The following is a 16072-nucleotide window of genomic DNA, read 5'->3' on the forward strand; positions in this document are numbered from 1 at the left end:
AGTCAAGCAATTGGAAAAATCAACAGTAGTATTGAGACAATTGCAGCTTTTTCAACTGTGATGTGCAAGTACCTTGACAAGAACTTAACTTTAATCTAATTTAGTGGAGATAGGTGATGAAAATTGCCAGTGTCTGGAAGAGGAAGCCAAAGAAATCCTAACAAAGCATTAGTATGTCAGTGAGAATGACTAATTGTTCCAGCCAACTGACAAGAAAATGGTGGATTCCCCTATTTTGACTATCATGAAATGAAGACTGGATTCCTTCCTGACATTTAGCGAATGTACGAATATTCCTGAGCCAAATATAGAGGGAAGGAATGCAAATACAGAGGAAATAGATGTATTTGTATCACTTTTCTCCCTGCAGGGAAACACGAGGACTTACATATACTGGTCAGGTTAATGTTTGCTGGCATTAACATTTATAAATCAATTAGTACAGCTTTGTAAATCCAACAGTAAACATCCACTTGGTACAACTGCATCAGCAACCATGCAGGAACCAGTCTGGCAGTTGCACTTTAAATTCCTTCAAGAATTAAAGAACCAAGAGATCTGTTCCATGACCTATGCTCTGTCACTGCAATTCACTTTTCCACCTGATTGTCCCTTTCTCCACTTACCTTCTGCAGGAGTTCAATTTCCTGCTGTTTGGCGTTGAGAACAGCCAAGGCTTGCTCATGCTCCAACTCCAGCTGTTGCCGCCGTTCAGCAGCCTCTCGCATATGCTGTTTCAAAGGAAGCAGAAGAACTATCAGGAGACTTTAACACATTCTACCTGCAGTCAAACATGCTGCCATTCCCAGGCATGCAGATGTTCGTCTCAACATAAAAGATCTCTGGTATCACTGGTAGGCAAGAGAGAAACTGCATGGGATTTTAATTCGGTCAGTACTCAGAGGCATGTTGCCAATGCTAAACTCAGGCATTTTGACAGCAATCTCTTTTAGGATATACGACTGTCACTGCCAGCAACGTGGCCTCTGTGATGCACAAGTGAACAGTACCCACTTTATCCATCAGGCACACATTTATATATGGCATTTTGCTGAAAAATTAAAGCTTGGGAAGAAAAATAGCTTGACAATTCCCTAAATGCCTCTTTATCTAGGATATGCTTCTGTGATTTGTTTTGCAAATGATGACCCAGAGAAATAGCTTACCTTTGCTAATCTCTGCCTATTATTTATAGCAAATTAGAGCAAAACTAACAGAGGTCGATTTGGACAAAAGTGACTACACAGGACTCAAAAACAACTTTCAAAGTACAGTTGCTACTAATGATTCAAAACAATACGATGAAGGTTCTTGGGAAGGGCACGAGCTGAACAATGTCAAGATACCCTTTGCAGATAGAAATCTTTTTCATTACAAGTTAATATTATTCTCCCAATATCATTATAACTTTCAAACACCCTGTTCATAAATGGGAGTTAAGAAAGATCTCTATAGATTCTGATCTCTTCTCTGGTGAAACTGGTATTAAAGATTTTTATTTTCCAAATTACATATTATTCCCATAATACTCACAGAGCAGAGGCACAATATCTTATCTGCAGCACCATGAGTTATTGCACACAAACCTATTAGGAATCAGCACTTGGAAATAGAAACACATGGCTAAAATTGACAAGAAGAGCTCAAAATACCTTATTGTGTAGGGGAGAAAATTCTATCAAGCATATTGCTAACCTTTAATGAGCTGTTATTCTCTGCTACATGTTACTCATAACAAAGAGGGACAGCATGGGGGGACTGACTTCTCTCAATCTGGGCATGTTTGCAAAGGAAGCAGAAATGTCTCCAATGCTCCATTTGGCCTCTGCTCTGAATGTATTTATTTTCATTTGATGTATTAATTAGAAACAACCAAAAAAAATCATCAAAGATTTTTCCAATGTATCAGTTCTCACTCTCAGCTAAGGCTTGTTTTCCAGGAGTGTTGTGAGGCTTCAGTGTTATTACTGTCAGCATTTCTGAAGTATGCATATTGTAGAGAAGTTAAATGGATCTGTTAATGGGCAGGATCTATTCTCAGTATTTAATAATGACCAAAAGTAATGGTTCTGATTCTCACCTCATCTGAATGAACATAACCTATTTTGCTAGTTAGTATTATAATTTACATTTACTGAGCTCAGCAGCTTCCATCAAGTCTTATGTAAAACTTGACACTGATAGAGCATCAACACATTTCTTATATTCAAGAAATGGTGAGGCCATCAAGTCATTCTCACACCTTTAATTATCAATAAAAAAAGAAAGGTCTCATTTCATTCTCTCAAGATTTAGTACCAGATTTGGTACAGCATAATTTGATACCATTAAATTCTTACTACTTTTACAAAAGCTACTACAGAACATTTCTAGTCCTTTGGAGAGAGCGATAAAAAATTAATACTGTGACCACACAGTGAATCTAATGAAATTCAGCTTTAGATTTCGCTGTTTCCTAAAATACGTATTTAATGATCTACAATTCACAGATGTTAAGGTCAAAAAACCCCATTTGGTCATCTATGTTAACCTAAATATACCTCTCTGTCATTTTTAGTATTGTCATGATCTACTCAGTATTAAAAGCAATAAGGATCTCTTCACCCCAGCATCTGTCCCTCCCCTGGCACAGCAATTAAATCTCCCCCAGACCAGAAGCAATTCCTCCCCTCCTGCTCTGCTCACAAATCAGTTCTGTCTGCAAATCTGTTTTGCGCTTCCTATCTGCACATCAGCTGCTGTCATTTCTTCTTCCAAGCCTAAGGGGAATAGTTTAGGGAAGTGGAGAAGGATTGCAGGGATCACTGGAAGACCAGCAGTGGGAGAGCACTGAGCTGCTGAATTCCTTCTGCATCTTCCTTCAGGACTGACTTTTACAGTGATTACATCGCCTTGGTTTTTGAAGGTGGCTGCAATCTGTTTGTCCTTGCTATTGCTGTCCTTAATGTGAGGCTGGTGAGAACTTTCTAGACATGTAAATATGCACTTCCCTTTTTGCACCCTTTGTAGAGGTCCTAATAATGTTACTCTAACATCAGAAAGCAAATCCACGTCTAAAATAGCTTCTTTCAAACTATAGAGCTAGATGGTTGTGCAGTATAAGCTGCTTCTGAAATAACACTGAAGGGAACTGCTCAAACAGTTGTTTTTCCAGCTTCCTCATTTGACAATGACTAGTCCATCCTAGCTCCAACCATTTCAGTGGTTGCAGTGTATTGCCTACAGCTGCAAACAAAACAAAGGAACCCACTCTTTCGTTTAGCAGGGACTTTCACGGTTCTATAATGTGCAACTGGTTAGTGTTAGAACAAACTCAAATGGCTTTCAAGTACTAAAGTCCTAAAGTCTTGTTTATGAGACAGAACTCATACATGATGCTGAATAGGAAGCAAATTTAATTCCCACCCAAGTACACTTATAAAAGGACTTTTCATCTGCACTTGCAGATGGGTGGGCACCATTACAGTGGAATGAAAGGGAAAAGCTGGCTGAATACATCAGAAAATCAGAACTGTTCTATGTGAGAGACACTGTGAAGATTCTCAGAAGTTAGCTAATTCAGCAGTTCTTTGTCTTCCCTTTTCTGCTTTGCTGATACATCCTGAATTTCTCAAAAGAGAAACTGAATTCCTTTTCTGTCAGGGAAACAAGGCTACATATTTCTCTAAACTTTCCAATGGTTGGAAAGCTGTAAACCATTTTTTCAAACTACTTATTTCCTGAGCATATAAGGACACACATGAAATACACAATTAACTGCATCTGCCTGGGCATGGTTTAGTGCTAAAAAGGATACTTAAGGTTTCAAGACTATTCAAGACTGTTCAAATTCTGCCAGTTGAGAAGGGTTCTGCTCAAGGGACAGATCTACTGAACATGAAAAGCCAGGATTTCTATACCCACCAGACAAGTTTGGGGGGGTTTTTCAGTGAAGGAAAACTTCTGAAGGAGTTGTTAAGCAGAACAGAAAGAATTATGAGATTCACAGGATGCTTCTTCCACTAAAATTAGAAGTATTACTGCAGTAGAAGTTTAGCAAAATCAGTCAAATAACCAGATTCAGCTCTTCTACAGAAGAAATTTGGGAGAATCAGTAAGTCAAATGCCAGTAGATAACCTAATTAAAGAGTGGAACAGTGTTTGGTATGGCCAAAGAGGAAAGTACATTCTTAAAGTTGTTTTAAGAAAGTAAAACAGAATCCATCATTAGAGGAGTTTCAAGTGTTCGAAATCATACAAGCCTCGCAAAATCAGCATCTGAAGAGGGTTTTATTGCTCATGAAAGTGGGTTTTTTAGCATCACAGGAGTCCAGACAATAATAATTTGTATTTTAATTTGATGAAATGAGAATTAATGCCTATTTACTTAGAGCAAAATCTAATGCTCAGCTGTTTTATGAGCCATGAATTCACAGTTCATTTCTTGTCTACGACTTTTTTCCTCGTGCATTTCTACTATGAGCAATTTGAAGAAGTGAATTTCTGTAGCTATCAAGCTGGAATCCCACAGTCACTATAGAGGGAGCACAGACAAGCCAGATCTGTTGGAATAGCTTCTAGGTGTTGATCCTACTTTCTACAGGTACTACTAGTAAAAGAGCAAATTAGTGATAAAGGTCTGTGGAACTTCCAGGTTTGTATTCCTTAGAAGAAAAGGAAGGGAATAACAGAAATAAGGTAAATTATCTTCCATTGCTAGGAAAAAACCTTCCTACTTATTCCTGTGGAAAGTTGTATTAGTGTAGAGACAGATAGTGGTGTATCACTCTTCTATTTAATTAGGCAGTTTCATTTTTCCTTTCCCAACAGATGTATTTCTTATTTTTACTATAATTCTAGATTTTTTCCATCAGTCCCACCTATTGACTGGTAAATAGGACACTGGTAATTCATTACACAACAATACACAGAACAGGTAACTCTCCTGGCATTGCCTAGTAGGTTATTTCAACAGCTCATGCTTCTAGAAGCTGCTGTAGTAAGCTGGTTCACAGAGCAGTCAGCTTACCTCCAATAACCCCACAGTCTTTTGGAGGCTCAGCTAGGGGGATGTAACTTATAACTACCTTTAACTTCCACCTGTAGCTGGAAGACGTCCTCCTCGCCTCTTAAACAACATCAAGTAAAGCTTGAGAGAGGGTTTCAACAACATATTACCAGTGCAACAAGCCAAAAATAAAATCTCTCCTCAAAATTCAGATAGTTAGCCATTTTCATCACTACAATCATCTCCAAATGCTCAGATCTATTCTGATGCAGCCAACAGCAAAACTACTTTTCCCATTTTAGAGTGAGTCTGATGCAAGTCAAAATCATTAACAAATCCAACTTTAAATAACTGATTGCACTTATGACAAACACTGGCTGAAGCCACTTAGCATTATTAAAACACTCTGCAAAGAAAAGTCTTGCTCACAATTTAAGATCTCCAACCAGTTATTTGCATTTCCATCTACTCCCAGGGCATTCATCTCTCCTTTGCAGTCACTTCAATGGTTTGAAAAAGGAAAGCTTTAGGCTTGAGAAGATGAAAAATAAGCAGCTCTTTGGCAGTTTGTCAGAAAAGTTTCAGTGCTGGATCAATCTTCCATTCTAACCAAACACATCCTTCATTTTTCTGAATGGTTTGAATTACAGACAAGTGTTTACAATTGTTTTCTCTCTCAAGAATTCTCACTGTAGTCCTCACCAGTGGATTTAGTGCGTTCACTGATGCAAAAGCTGTAAATGCATGACTTTTATTGTGGGTTTTGTTTTTTGTTTGGGCCTTTTTTTTTTAATAATCTTAGTTGCTTAACACTCTTCAAGACATGCTTTGGTGGCAGCTTTCCACATCACAGCTTCCATATTTTCTACAACTAAGAAAACCTGGGAACTGTGGCTCATTCGAATTAGTTTGTGTCTCTACCACATCACAGATTTCCTGATCCATATATCAGGTTTGGCTTATCAAGTTACTGACTTCCGTCTTAATTATCAATGACACTTTGGGAATTTGGCTGTTTCCTAACAAAGCATGTTTCCTTCCCACCACTAGGACTTGTTTTGCACTTTTCTTCAACATATACAGATTATTGCCCCCTTGAATTAGCTGGTACATAGTGATCTCTTGGTCGATTCCTTTTTCCAACTGAATTTTACTCTTATTCTGTCCCACCTTCTCAGCTAGATTTCATCTCTATTAGATTCACCTGGTGAATTCCACTATTCCAGAATCAGTTTGTCCATGGCATTATGCACAATAACCAGGAAAACAGAAGCAAGACAGCATCTTCAACTACACAGCGAAACCTCTACTGAAGAGCACACGATTCAAAGTGTATTATGGCATTTTTCTAAGTTGGAAAGGAAGCAGCAAATTGATGACATGAAAACAACTGTGCATATAGAAAACAAGCATGGCTAGATATCAATGTACTAAGCTTCTCCAGAAGCATGTTAGAAGAAGGGTGGTAATGTACCAGGCACTATAATTCTTCCTAAATAAGACCTCTCTAATAAAGCAATAGCAGGCTTTGCAACCCTGTCCTGACAATGCGATGCACTCTGCACAGGCAACACAAGCTGGGACCAAGAGCTTGCTTCATAGGGCCACAGTAACATTTCACGTCAAGTTAGACTGGCAGACATAGCTCTCTTTAGAGTAAAGTATCTTGGTTGTTGCTCTTTCTTCAGTATAGTCACTTCTCATCCTTTTCTTCTCATCTTGACTTACCTCCAATAACTGTATGATGAAAACCTATATCCAATTAATTATGAAGTATCAGATGAAGATCTCTCTTCTCTGATAGTTTGAGATCCCTTGTAGGTACTTGGTCTACTTTATTGCATACCTTTTATTGTAACTATCAGGGGCATTCAGACCCCTAGCTTGCAATGCACTTATGCTTCTCTGACTTACTGAATGAACACCAGCACTTTTAATCAAGTAATAGAGGTACTGGATTATTGGATTTTATGGCATTATACATACCTTTAGGACCTGCTCTAAGTTCTCCAGCTTGGCTTGGAGCTGGTGTTTTCCCTTTACAGCCAAATCTCGTTCTTTGGTCACTCTGAGAAGGGTTTCTCTAAGATGGTCATAGTCTGATTTTACCTAGAAACAATAGAATGTAATCATTGTCCAAGCAAGCTAATTAATGAAGAGAAAACTATATCTGTCACAAACATTTCTGCATGTTAAAATGGGAAAAGGAGAAAAAGTTCAAAGAACTTAGGAAAGAAGCATGAAAGATGGAATGAAATGTTCTTGAGGAAACTGTGTGAATCTCATATACAGGAAACATCTTTCAACAAGGACTACAATCTGGCAGCCAAACTGTAGTTATGCAAATTTAAATAAGTATCTAAATAACATAATAAATAAATGACAATCAAACAACTTCTAACTTCTCTGGATTTTGAAGGCATCAGAGATGGGTATGCTATATAGAGACAGAGATCTAATGTAAATATAGAAATATAACTCACCTTTACTCTTTAGTGTAAATTGACTTAATTTAAGTACCATGGTGCTAGCTTAACCATTTCAGTATGACTAAGTCTTTTGATAGAGGATTTTGTGAATCAGTGATAGTGACTACTTCATAAACATACATAGAAAATAAGAAAATATAGTATTAAACTACTTTATCCTGCCACGGAAAAGTTCTTTCTTTAATTCAGATCAGCTGAAAATTTGATTTCTTATCCCTGACCATCTTATGACTTTGTATCATGTATTGATGTGTAACAATAAGATTGTCATAGCTTGTATCATTTCAGGAGCTGCAATTTTTACATTCAGACTGAAAACCCACAAGCAATAAACACCTGGCTAAATAAAATACATAATGTTGACATACTATTTTCACTTCCCTGCCATGGTGATAGAAGGTAAGAAAGCAAAAGAAAGAGCCATAATATTTTTAGTGAACAGTGTTCCAAGAAGCATCTGTTTTCCTTTGTTAACTGCAACAACAAGCAGAAACACAAACAATGCTGGCAGGATTATGGACTAAAGAAAGGCAAAGCAGTACCAAGTATTGGGATATAGCATAGCCTTTCATCTGGGTGCAGCTCATGTTTCCTTCTCACTTTAGCAAAGGAAGTGACAGGTTCTTTTTTTGTTTTCCCAATTTAATTACTGTAATTCCTTAGGTTTTTTAAAAGAACGAGTGGCATTAAGCAATCTCAGACATGGAGATCTCCTGAATGTTTTCTAAAGCAATGTTTTGGAAACTGATTCAGGCTTTCTATTTGCCTTCTGGCCTCAGTTTGTTAACTTGCAAATTTTGCCATGGACCAAACAATCTAAATGGTTGCAGCCAGCCCTGGTATTCATCTTTGCAAGAGAGCTCTTTAGAGTGCAGTGGACTAGAAAAAAGAAAGAGGAAAATGGAACAAATCATGTTTTCCACAAGAACTGATGCAATTATTGTCAACCTCGGGATTTTTTTTCTGTGCACAGATTTTTCTTTTCCTCCTCCCTCTTTTCTTTATAACTAGGGAAACTATTAAACAATGGACTTTCAGAATCTATTAACTTCCTGCATCCTTTGGATTGTATTTCATTGCTCAGATCAGTCAGTGTATATTGTTGAAGAATAATGGAGTGGAAAAAGGAAGCAATAAGGTATCACTATCAACGATACAATTTTGTTATTGTCTGTGATTCTCAGTTTATTTACTGAGGGTGAATGAAGTACAGTATTTTTAACAAGTTTCAAGAAAAGGTTATTTTCCTCAGGCTTTAGTTTTCCCTGTCTAAAACAGTTGACACCAACTGACTACCTCTGTAAAGAATTTGCTAAAACTTACTAGTCACCACTAGTCATCACAGTCTGAGTAATTACTGAGCACAGAACCTTTCTGCTGTATGTTTTTCCCAGGAACATTGATAACTTTTAATATTTCTGCAGGGAATTCTTACCACTACTTTCTGCTTTGAAGATTGTATACCACACAGAATGCAGTGACAGACACATTTATATAACCCATAAGGCAGCATAAAACTTGACGAGTCTATCATTTGCTCTTTTTTTTAGACAACATTTGTTCTTAAATGTGAATTTAATGCTCTCTTCAAGCAGGCTGTTTGAGAACATATGGGATACACATGAACTTGAATTACACACAGAGCACATTAAAATATCAGTGCTCCCAGTGGCAAAAACAGTTGACCTAAATAAAGTGCCATCATAAACAGTTTTAATTTCATGGCAGAAACTGGGAACATTTTGATCTCTGATGTTTCTCTGTTCAATGCACCAACCAAATTAGTTTTCATCCCATACCTTCACACTTGCTAAATGTGCCCTCATTTAAGTCAGTTATGAAGGCCAGAATGCTGCTAAAGCATCTTCCACTTCCTGAACACTTAAACAGAAACTAGTTACTGAACACCAGCTCACCAAAGCAAACTAACAGTTTGTTTCATTAGTGAAAAGCTCCACCAGCCTTACAACCCACCATATGCCTTGATTCTAGATATTCGAGACCTGCCAATTTCTGAAACAACTGTTCAGAGAACATTATTGAGAAACTACCATAAAAATGGTATGATTTCAGGTATTGTGGAAATAAATTTTGAATGTATAATGCCTATTCTCTTTTTACATAAAAGCGCTATCCCATATACATTCAGATGAACAGGAAAACAAGTAAGAGCCCAGTGTCATAGCACTCCTAAGGACACAAAATCTTTTCATATGTACTGGACTCCCAGAATGCAACTCTGTTTCTCTTATGCAGAGCACCAAAACTAAATCATGTAAGCTATGCACAATTTTAGCTTCATTTTGTGGATTTAAAGGTAGCTAGCTTCTTTCTACTCCTTTCTAGCATCAAATTCCAGCCACTGCATTGTGCATAAATCAGCAGTAGTTTTATCTGTGCTACATAACAGAATGCATAAACACTCCTCCAGCCCCATTTGCTTGGATGAAGTTGGCCTGTTTTTCAGGCCAGCTCTCAAGGGTGAAAGAGAATAAATTATTTTAGGCAGGTTTTTCCCTTCAGGGCTGAGCCTTAACTCTGTCAGTATTCTGCTCCAACTTCCATCTGAAGTTGTACAGTTTCCCACTTCGTGAATAGTAAAATGCAATCTAAACTGCACAATCTATCCTCAAACTCCCAAAACCAAAGAGAAAACTCCAAGTAATTCCCTCAGAAAACCTATTATATGCAAGAGAGAAAACATGAGGTCTGTTAACAATCAGAACACACGGCAAGGATTGCATGTTGTTAATGATGTTAGAAGTGAGAGGCTACACTTGCAGCAAGTCTCTGATTCTGCTGAGGCTGGGATATTAAAATAGTAGTGCAGGTGTCCAGAATTGCAGCGTTGTGCCTTTCACAGTATTTCATAGATTTGAGGACACAAACACCCATAGTATGACAAATTCTGGCACTACAATAGTAAAAGGTAATTTTATTACTCAGTGGCTAATGTGTCAAAGGTTGACATTTTACCTTCATATTTTAAATTGCTTTTACTGGGTTTTTCAAGGTGCCTCAAGCACTTCACTACTTTAACAGCCAAGCATTACCCATAATAAAGAATTATTAACCACATAGTTTTTCCCTTTCTGATAGTGAGGCCTAACATTTTTTGTGTCACCAACATACTGAGCCTTCACTGCATTAATGCTGCGTGCTGTTTCTGTGTCAGCTAGAATATACAACTGCCTAAATAAGACTTCATGTGCCTCGTGAAGAGTGAAGGCAATGTGTAAACAACAACGAAGGGGAAAAACATTAGGAAATGGAGAAATTCTGGATGGATGAATAAAATTAAGTGATGCTATTATATACATCTTCTTCCTACCTTAGAGTCTTTTTGTATAAAACCAGTTTTTATTCCTCAGCAACAGGGAATTTCAGGTTTGCTTCGATACCAGGTGCTATACACAAAATGCAGAGTACATCCATAGCCATCTCTGCATTTTAGTTGTTTGCATTGTCTCAGGGACTCATCAGACCTCCTCTGGTTTGGAAATTCAGCTGTGAGCTACTCTGTGACACTCGCACGTCAGAGATATGAAAGGGTACAGCTACCACTGTTTTGCAAGCTTTGAGGATGGGCTTTCATCAGAGCCTATGTGAGTTACAGCTCTTCTGATATGAATGAGGTTGCTGAGCAACTCACTTAAGCCCTGTAGAAATCCCAGATTGGAGTTTTATTTTTAGCTAAATGTAGCCCTGTAAAGTGGCTGGTTCATGATGTTTCTTCCACTGAATGCATATGTGGTGAGATAAGGCACATCAGCCTTTCCTCCCATGCTAGCCACCACACAGTATTTGCCATAGATATAATCACACTGTAGTCAGAAAGATATTTCTTGGCCCATAAAAGGTACAGAAAAGAACTGAAGAAAAATGCTTACTATTAAAATAGCTTTTATATCAGGACCTGGAATAATTGAGACTATGCCATGGGCCATGCTATAGGGGAAATAACAACTACTAAATAGAGCTTAGGATATTTGGTGCTGGACAAGAGATTTTCAACATTATATTGCGAAATTTTAAAATGCAAAGAAAAAATGCAGGGAAACCCTGACTAGAGACAGCAAGTATTTCTAGCACTATTTTTTCAGAAGAAGAAGATAATTTTTCAATCAAGTTTCATCAAAATCACCAAAAAAGGCCTAATACCAATTTACAATACTAAGAAAACATGCGTCAGAGGAGTGTTGTACATCTCTAAAGTCTATCAGTGTGTCTTAAATGTTCACTTGAAAATACTTGTTCATAAAATAAATTTTTGTGATTTATCTTTAAGATATAAAACTATTTCATGTTCTTGAGTAGAAGCAAGCAAATCAGCAAAAAAGTACTATACAATCCACTTTTATCCCCTCTGCAGTCTGATTTGTGTAACCAATGAATGCATGAGATCTGTGCTCATGATGTTACCTGGTCATATTGCAGTGCTTTGTGGGACACACTTGCATACTGAAGGCTCAGGCGATTCTTTTCTTGCACAGCATCCTTCAGTTCATTTTCCTAAAACACAAGTAAAGAGTATTATAGACCATTCATCTCCATTACAGCATATCCTATTAAGTGCTTAAGGAAGCAATGTTTTTGCATTATTTAGTATTAACAAACTATTAAGAGTAATATCAGGCACACAGCCAAAAGGCGCTGAAGGTGCAGACGCACAGAAGCAGCAGATTAGCTTGCAATTACAGTTGGCTCTCTCATAAACCCACATGTTTTCAGCAGATGATCTGATTAAAGATGTGCAAGCAAAGAGAGATGACCTGAGCTCACAGGCCTGCTGCAAATAAAAACAATAATAAAAAAATCTCCTTGTTGATGTAACAAGAGCTCAGACCTGGCTGTCTCACAGCTGGGGAGAGAGGGGGACTTGGCTCCCAGAGAAAAGTCATGCTATCAAACTTAGGTCTTCAGAAGGCATTTTTAGGGCAAAAACCCACAACTGGAATGTATAATCATATACACATTTTTATGCACACATATTTCACTTATAATGTATATCTATATATAATATATGAATATATATACATTCTAATACAAATATTTTTAGAATCTGGGTAGACCATCTATGCACTACCGTGGCAGGCAAATCAGAAATGCAGACAGAAGTCAAAAGATCAATAACCCACAGCTAAAGACCAAGGCATTAATTACAGCCTCAGCAATGCATTTTTATTTACTTAGCACTACAAGGAGGAAAATAAGAAAAGTAAATAAAACTCAACTATACAGTCAAAGGTCAAACTAGACATGTAGAAATGCTTTGTCAGGTCACGCAAACCAAAATACATGCAGCTCAGGAGAAAACAGCAGCATCCTCTGATGTATCCGACAATTTCTCTTTCGCACAAAGTCACAAAGGTGGTTGGCGAAGATTCAATCTTCAATTCAATTCCTTATGAAAGTTGCAATCTGTAATCTTTCCATCCTACAGTGTGCACTAGACATTCTCTTCTGAAAACATTGTATATTTGCCAAAAACAATACTGAGGTTGGCAACACTGTGACCACTTTAGAGTGATTTGAAATTATTTCCAACATTGCACCATTAAAAACCACACTATCAGCAATTTCTCTACTAATTCTGCTGAGGTGTAAAGAAAAACTGTTCATGTAATGTTTTACCACAATTTCTCTTTGAAATTCTCAATATGAAAAATATAAATTGCCAATTCCTGATTTACCAGTCTAAGCCCTGAAAAAGGAATTTAAAGATTCTGATACTGAAATGGTTTTCATACTGCTTGAACCAAAATACGTGCTCTTTCAAGCATACCTTTCTTAAATCTCTGCACTCAAGATTCATGTTTGAAACAGAAAACTAGTGTTTCCAAAGAACAGAAGTTATTAAACTGTGTATCTAAATTGTTCCCTAGGCTTCATTACCTGAGCATCAGACCTAGTGAAGCAGACAGACTGCTGCCTACTGGCTACTTGACTAACATCTAAGCAGGCAGGACATCCAAATCTGTTTGAAATCAACCGCTGGGTTCAAAATTTGTAAGGTCAGCTAAACAGTTAGTATGATCACGTGAATAATTTTTGTCTACAGAAAATGAGATTAAAATGTTTTATAAAACATTTCACACAGAAAATGCCATTCTGAGTACCAGCAATTTTAACATATGAATTAATTCCACATAAGATACTGCATTGCCCACACCTGGAATGCCAGTCTTACAGTTAAATTTGAACACAAAGGATAGTGAAAATCAGTTCAGCTTAAGTAATGACATGTTACAGCACCATCATGGTACAGTATCAGAACATCTCATCAGCTGTGGGAAGCTGTTCTCTTGATTACGCGTTAAATGCTCCTGCACTGAACTAAACTAAGAGGACAAACTGCCGCACGTTCACAGTCTCCTGATTGCAAATGTACCTTGCACATATAGAGCTCAGCAATTATAATTTCTCAAGTCTGTTAAAGCTGTTGTTCAGGGTGCAATTAAAGCGGCAGTCAGCCTCTGAGAGATGCTAGACAGTCCTGAGGGCCAAAATGAGAAGAATTTCTTAGCATTTGCAAAGGTGTGAATTAAATCAGTAAATATTTTTATAATAGCAACAAACTGCACAGAACAGTTCCTTGGATATGCAAATAAATCATTGTGTCCTATTAATTGCTGAAAATCACTTGTAAAGCATTGTGTGTCTATTCTGCATTTTACAAGGTGAAAACAAGCTATGCTATCTGCTCTGAAACCCTTACATCTGCAGGCTCTTGTCAAGCCAGATTTGACATTGACTTTAATGGATCCATTTGCACTTGTTACAAATCAATACTGCTCAGCTGACTTTAATGAGGAACAAGTGACAATGAGTTACCAGGTTTTAATAATGTTATTAAAAGGAATTCAAGCAGAAATGGGGTGGTGGGAAGGGAAAGGAGAGGAGGAGTAATTGATGGCAATCTAGGCCAGCATCTTTCACACCCTACTTCAATTCTCCATAATGAAAAACAGTTTATGAGAGCTGGCACAGCAACTGGCCTGGCTGTTAGTCCTACCTAAAGAAAATACATTTCATCGTGTTATTTGCAAGGACGAATAGAAGCAGGGCAGTAACTAACCCAGTTTCACTGGTCCTTAGTTATAGGCATATTTAAAACATTCAGATTGCTTGCTCTCAGAAAAAGCATTAAGGAACAAAGAACAAACAACACATCAAAGGTCTCAGAGCAAAATCGTGTAGTAAAAGCCAGAAACTGAACCGAAGTCTTGTAAATTATTTAGCCAAGTTCCTTTATTGGGCTATGGCTTCTGGAAAGGATTCAAGTCATAATTACTGTGGACTTGAATTCCCACAATATTAGTTTCAATTTGTTGACTTGAGTCATCTCTCAACAATGGACCCTTAAAACAGAGGCTCTGACAGAATAATTCTGGTAGGTTCAATAGTTTAGCTATTACATAGTATTAACAGTCACGTCCCTGGAAGTAACCCATGATGTGGTTAACTGAAGCAGCACATACTAGCCTAGCACAAGCTAGCTTCTATGTAGTATGTCTAAATTGTACTTCAACAGTTATGCTCACTCTCAAAATTCCTCACAACCAGTTTCTCCATTGTTGAATGTTTCCAGATGCAATTACTTGGAGAAGCACACTTATTCTGTAGCACTCATTCTACATCTCCTCTTCTCTCATGGCTGTAACAGTTATGCATCATTGTAGTTTCTGATTTTCTGTCTAATCCATTGATTTCAGTGATTTGGTCCCTTAACAATATCTGCCTCAGTATTTTCCAGATTAAATATAAACCTTCAACAAAACCAGACCAAAATTAACCCCAGCTATCCCAAAACTAAAATCCAACCAATAGGCAATTAATATATTATAAAAGAGAACTGAAATCACATAAAGATGACATTTTTACTATTTTCTTGTATGTACAAACCAGATAACTCAAATTTCTGGTATAAATTCTTATTGGCCCATGGTCAGTCTCTGAAAGTTGCCAGATTATGGCTGCTCCCCTCAAAAGTGCTGTCATACCACCACCGTGTATACACTCGTGACTGGGGCCAGAGTGGCATGCAAGAAGGTATTTTCGTTTGGGGGAGAATCTGACACATCTGATTACCTTTTTACTATGTTGTGAGTTGGTTTCATTAGGATTTATGGCTAGATCCTGAAACAGCTTTGAAACTTCAAACACATTTTAAGAGAGACAGATGCCTTTTGAAAATCCCAGGTTCTCACACATGAAGGCTACACTTCCTTAAGATGCTAAGGAAGACGCTTAAATAAATATTTTTCCATTCTCTCTCCTTCACTTGGCAGCTAGCATCGAATGCATTAACAACAGGGCAACACTTTTCACTTTAGCTATTGCAACTGCCAATTCCAAACAGAACCTCCAAGTCAACAGAACGAAGAGGTCAGCAAATACATAGGGCAGCCATCACAAATGACAGACTTACTGGCAATAGGCTGGATATGTGCTTCTTGCCTCCAGCCTGCCTGTGAATGCCAGGGATTCTCTGCTACAGACTTCCTCCTCTCAATTTAATAGCTACCAAATTCTAAAAGGGACATGCAAAGAGGCATCACTGTTGTTGCTTGGACCTAAGAGGGGATTTTGTGGG

At 37.7% G+C, this 16072-nt stretch overlaps 1 protein-coding gene across 9 annotated transcripts in view; it reads right to left on the reverse strand.

The window, feature by feature from the left end:
- Positions 1-16072, reverse strand: part of RIMBP2 (RIMS binding protein 2) — a 98084-nt gene that overhangs the window by 47901 nt on the left and 34111 nt on the right. For 7 of the 9 annotated variants that reach the window (XM_030501978.1, XM_030501982.1, XM_030501976.1 and 4 more), the window contains exons 1-2: positions 6974-7057; positions 627-731 (exon numbers count right to left, since the gene is read on the reverse strand). In XM_030501978.1, coding sequence (XP_030357838.1) covers positions 627-728 — 102 coding nt within the window. In that variant the 5' untranslated portion in view covers positions 729-731; positions 6974-7057. Of the gene's footprint in view, positions 1-626; positions 732-6973; positions 7097-11898; positions 11989-16072 lie in introns of those variants that run through there. The other 2 variants (XM_032920214.1, XM_030501981.1) reach the window with 1 other exon arrangement.

Source organism: Strigops habroptila, chromosome 11 (assembly GCF_004027225.2).
Source record: "Strigops habroptila isolate Jane chromosome 11, bStrHab1.2.pri, whole genome shotgun sequence".
Lineage (NCBI taxonomy): Eukaryota > Metazoa > Chordata > Aves > Psittaciformes > Psittacidae > Strigops > Strigops habroptila.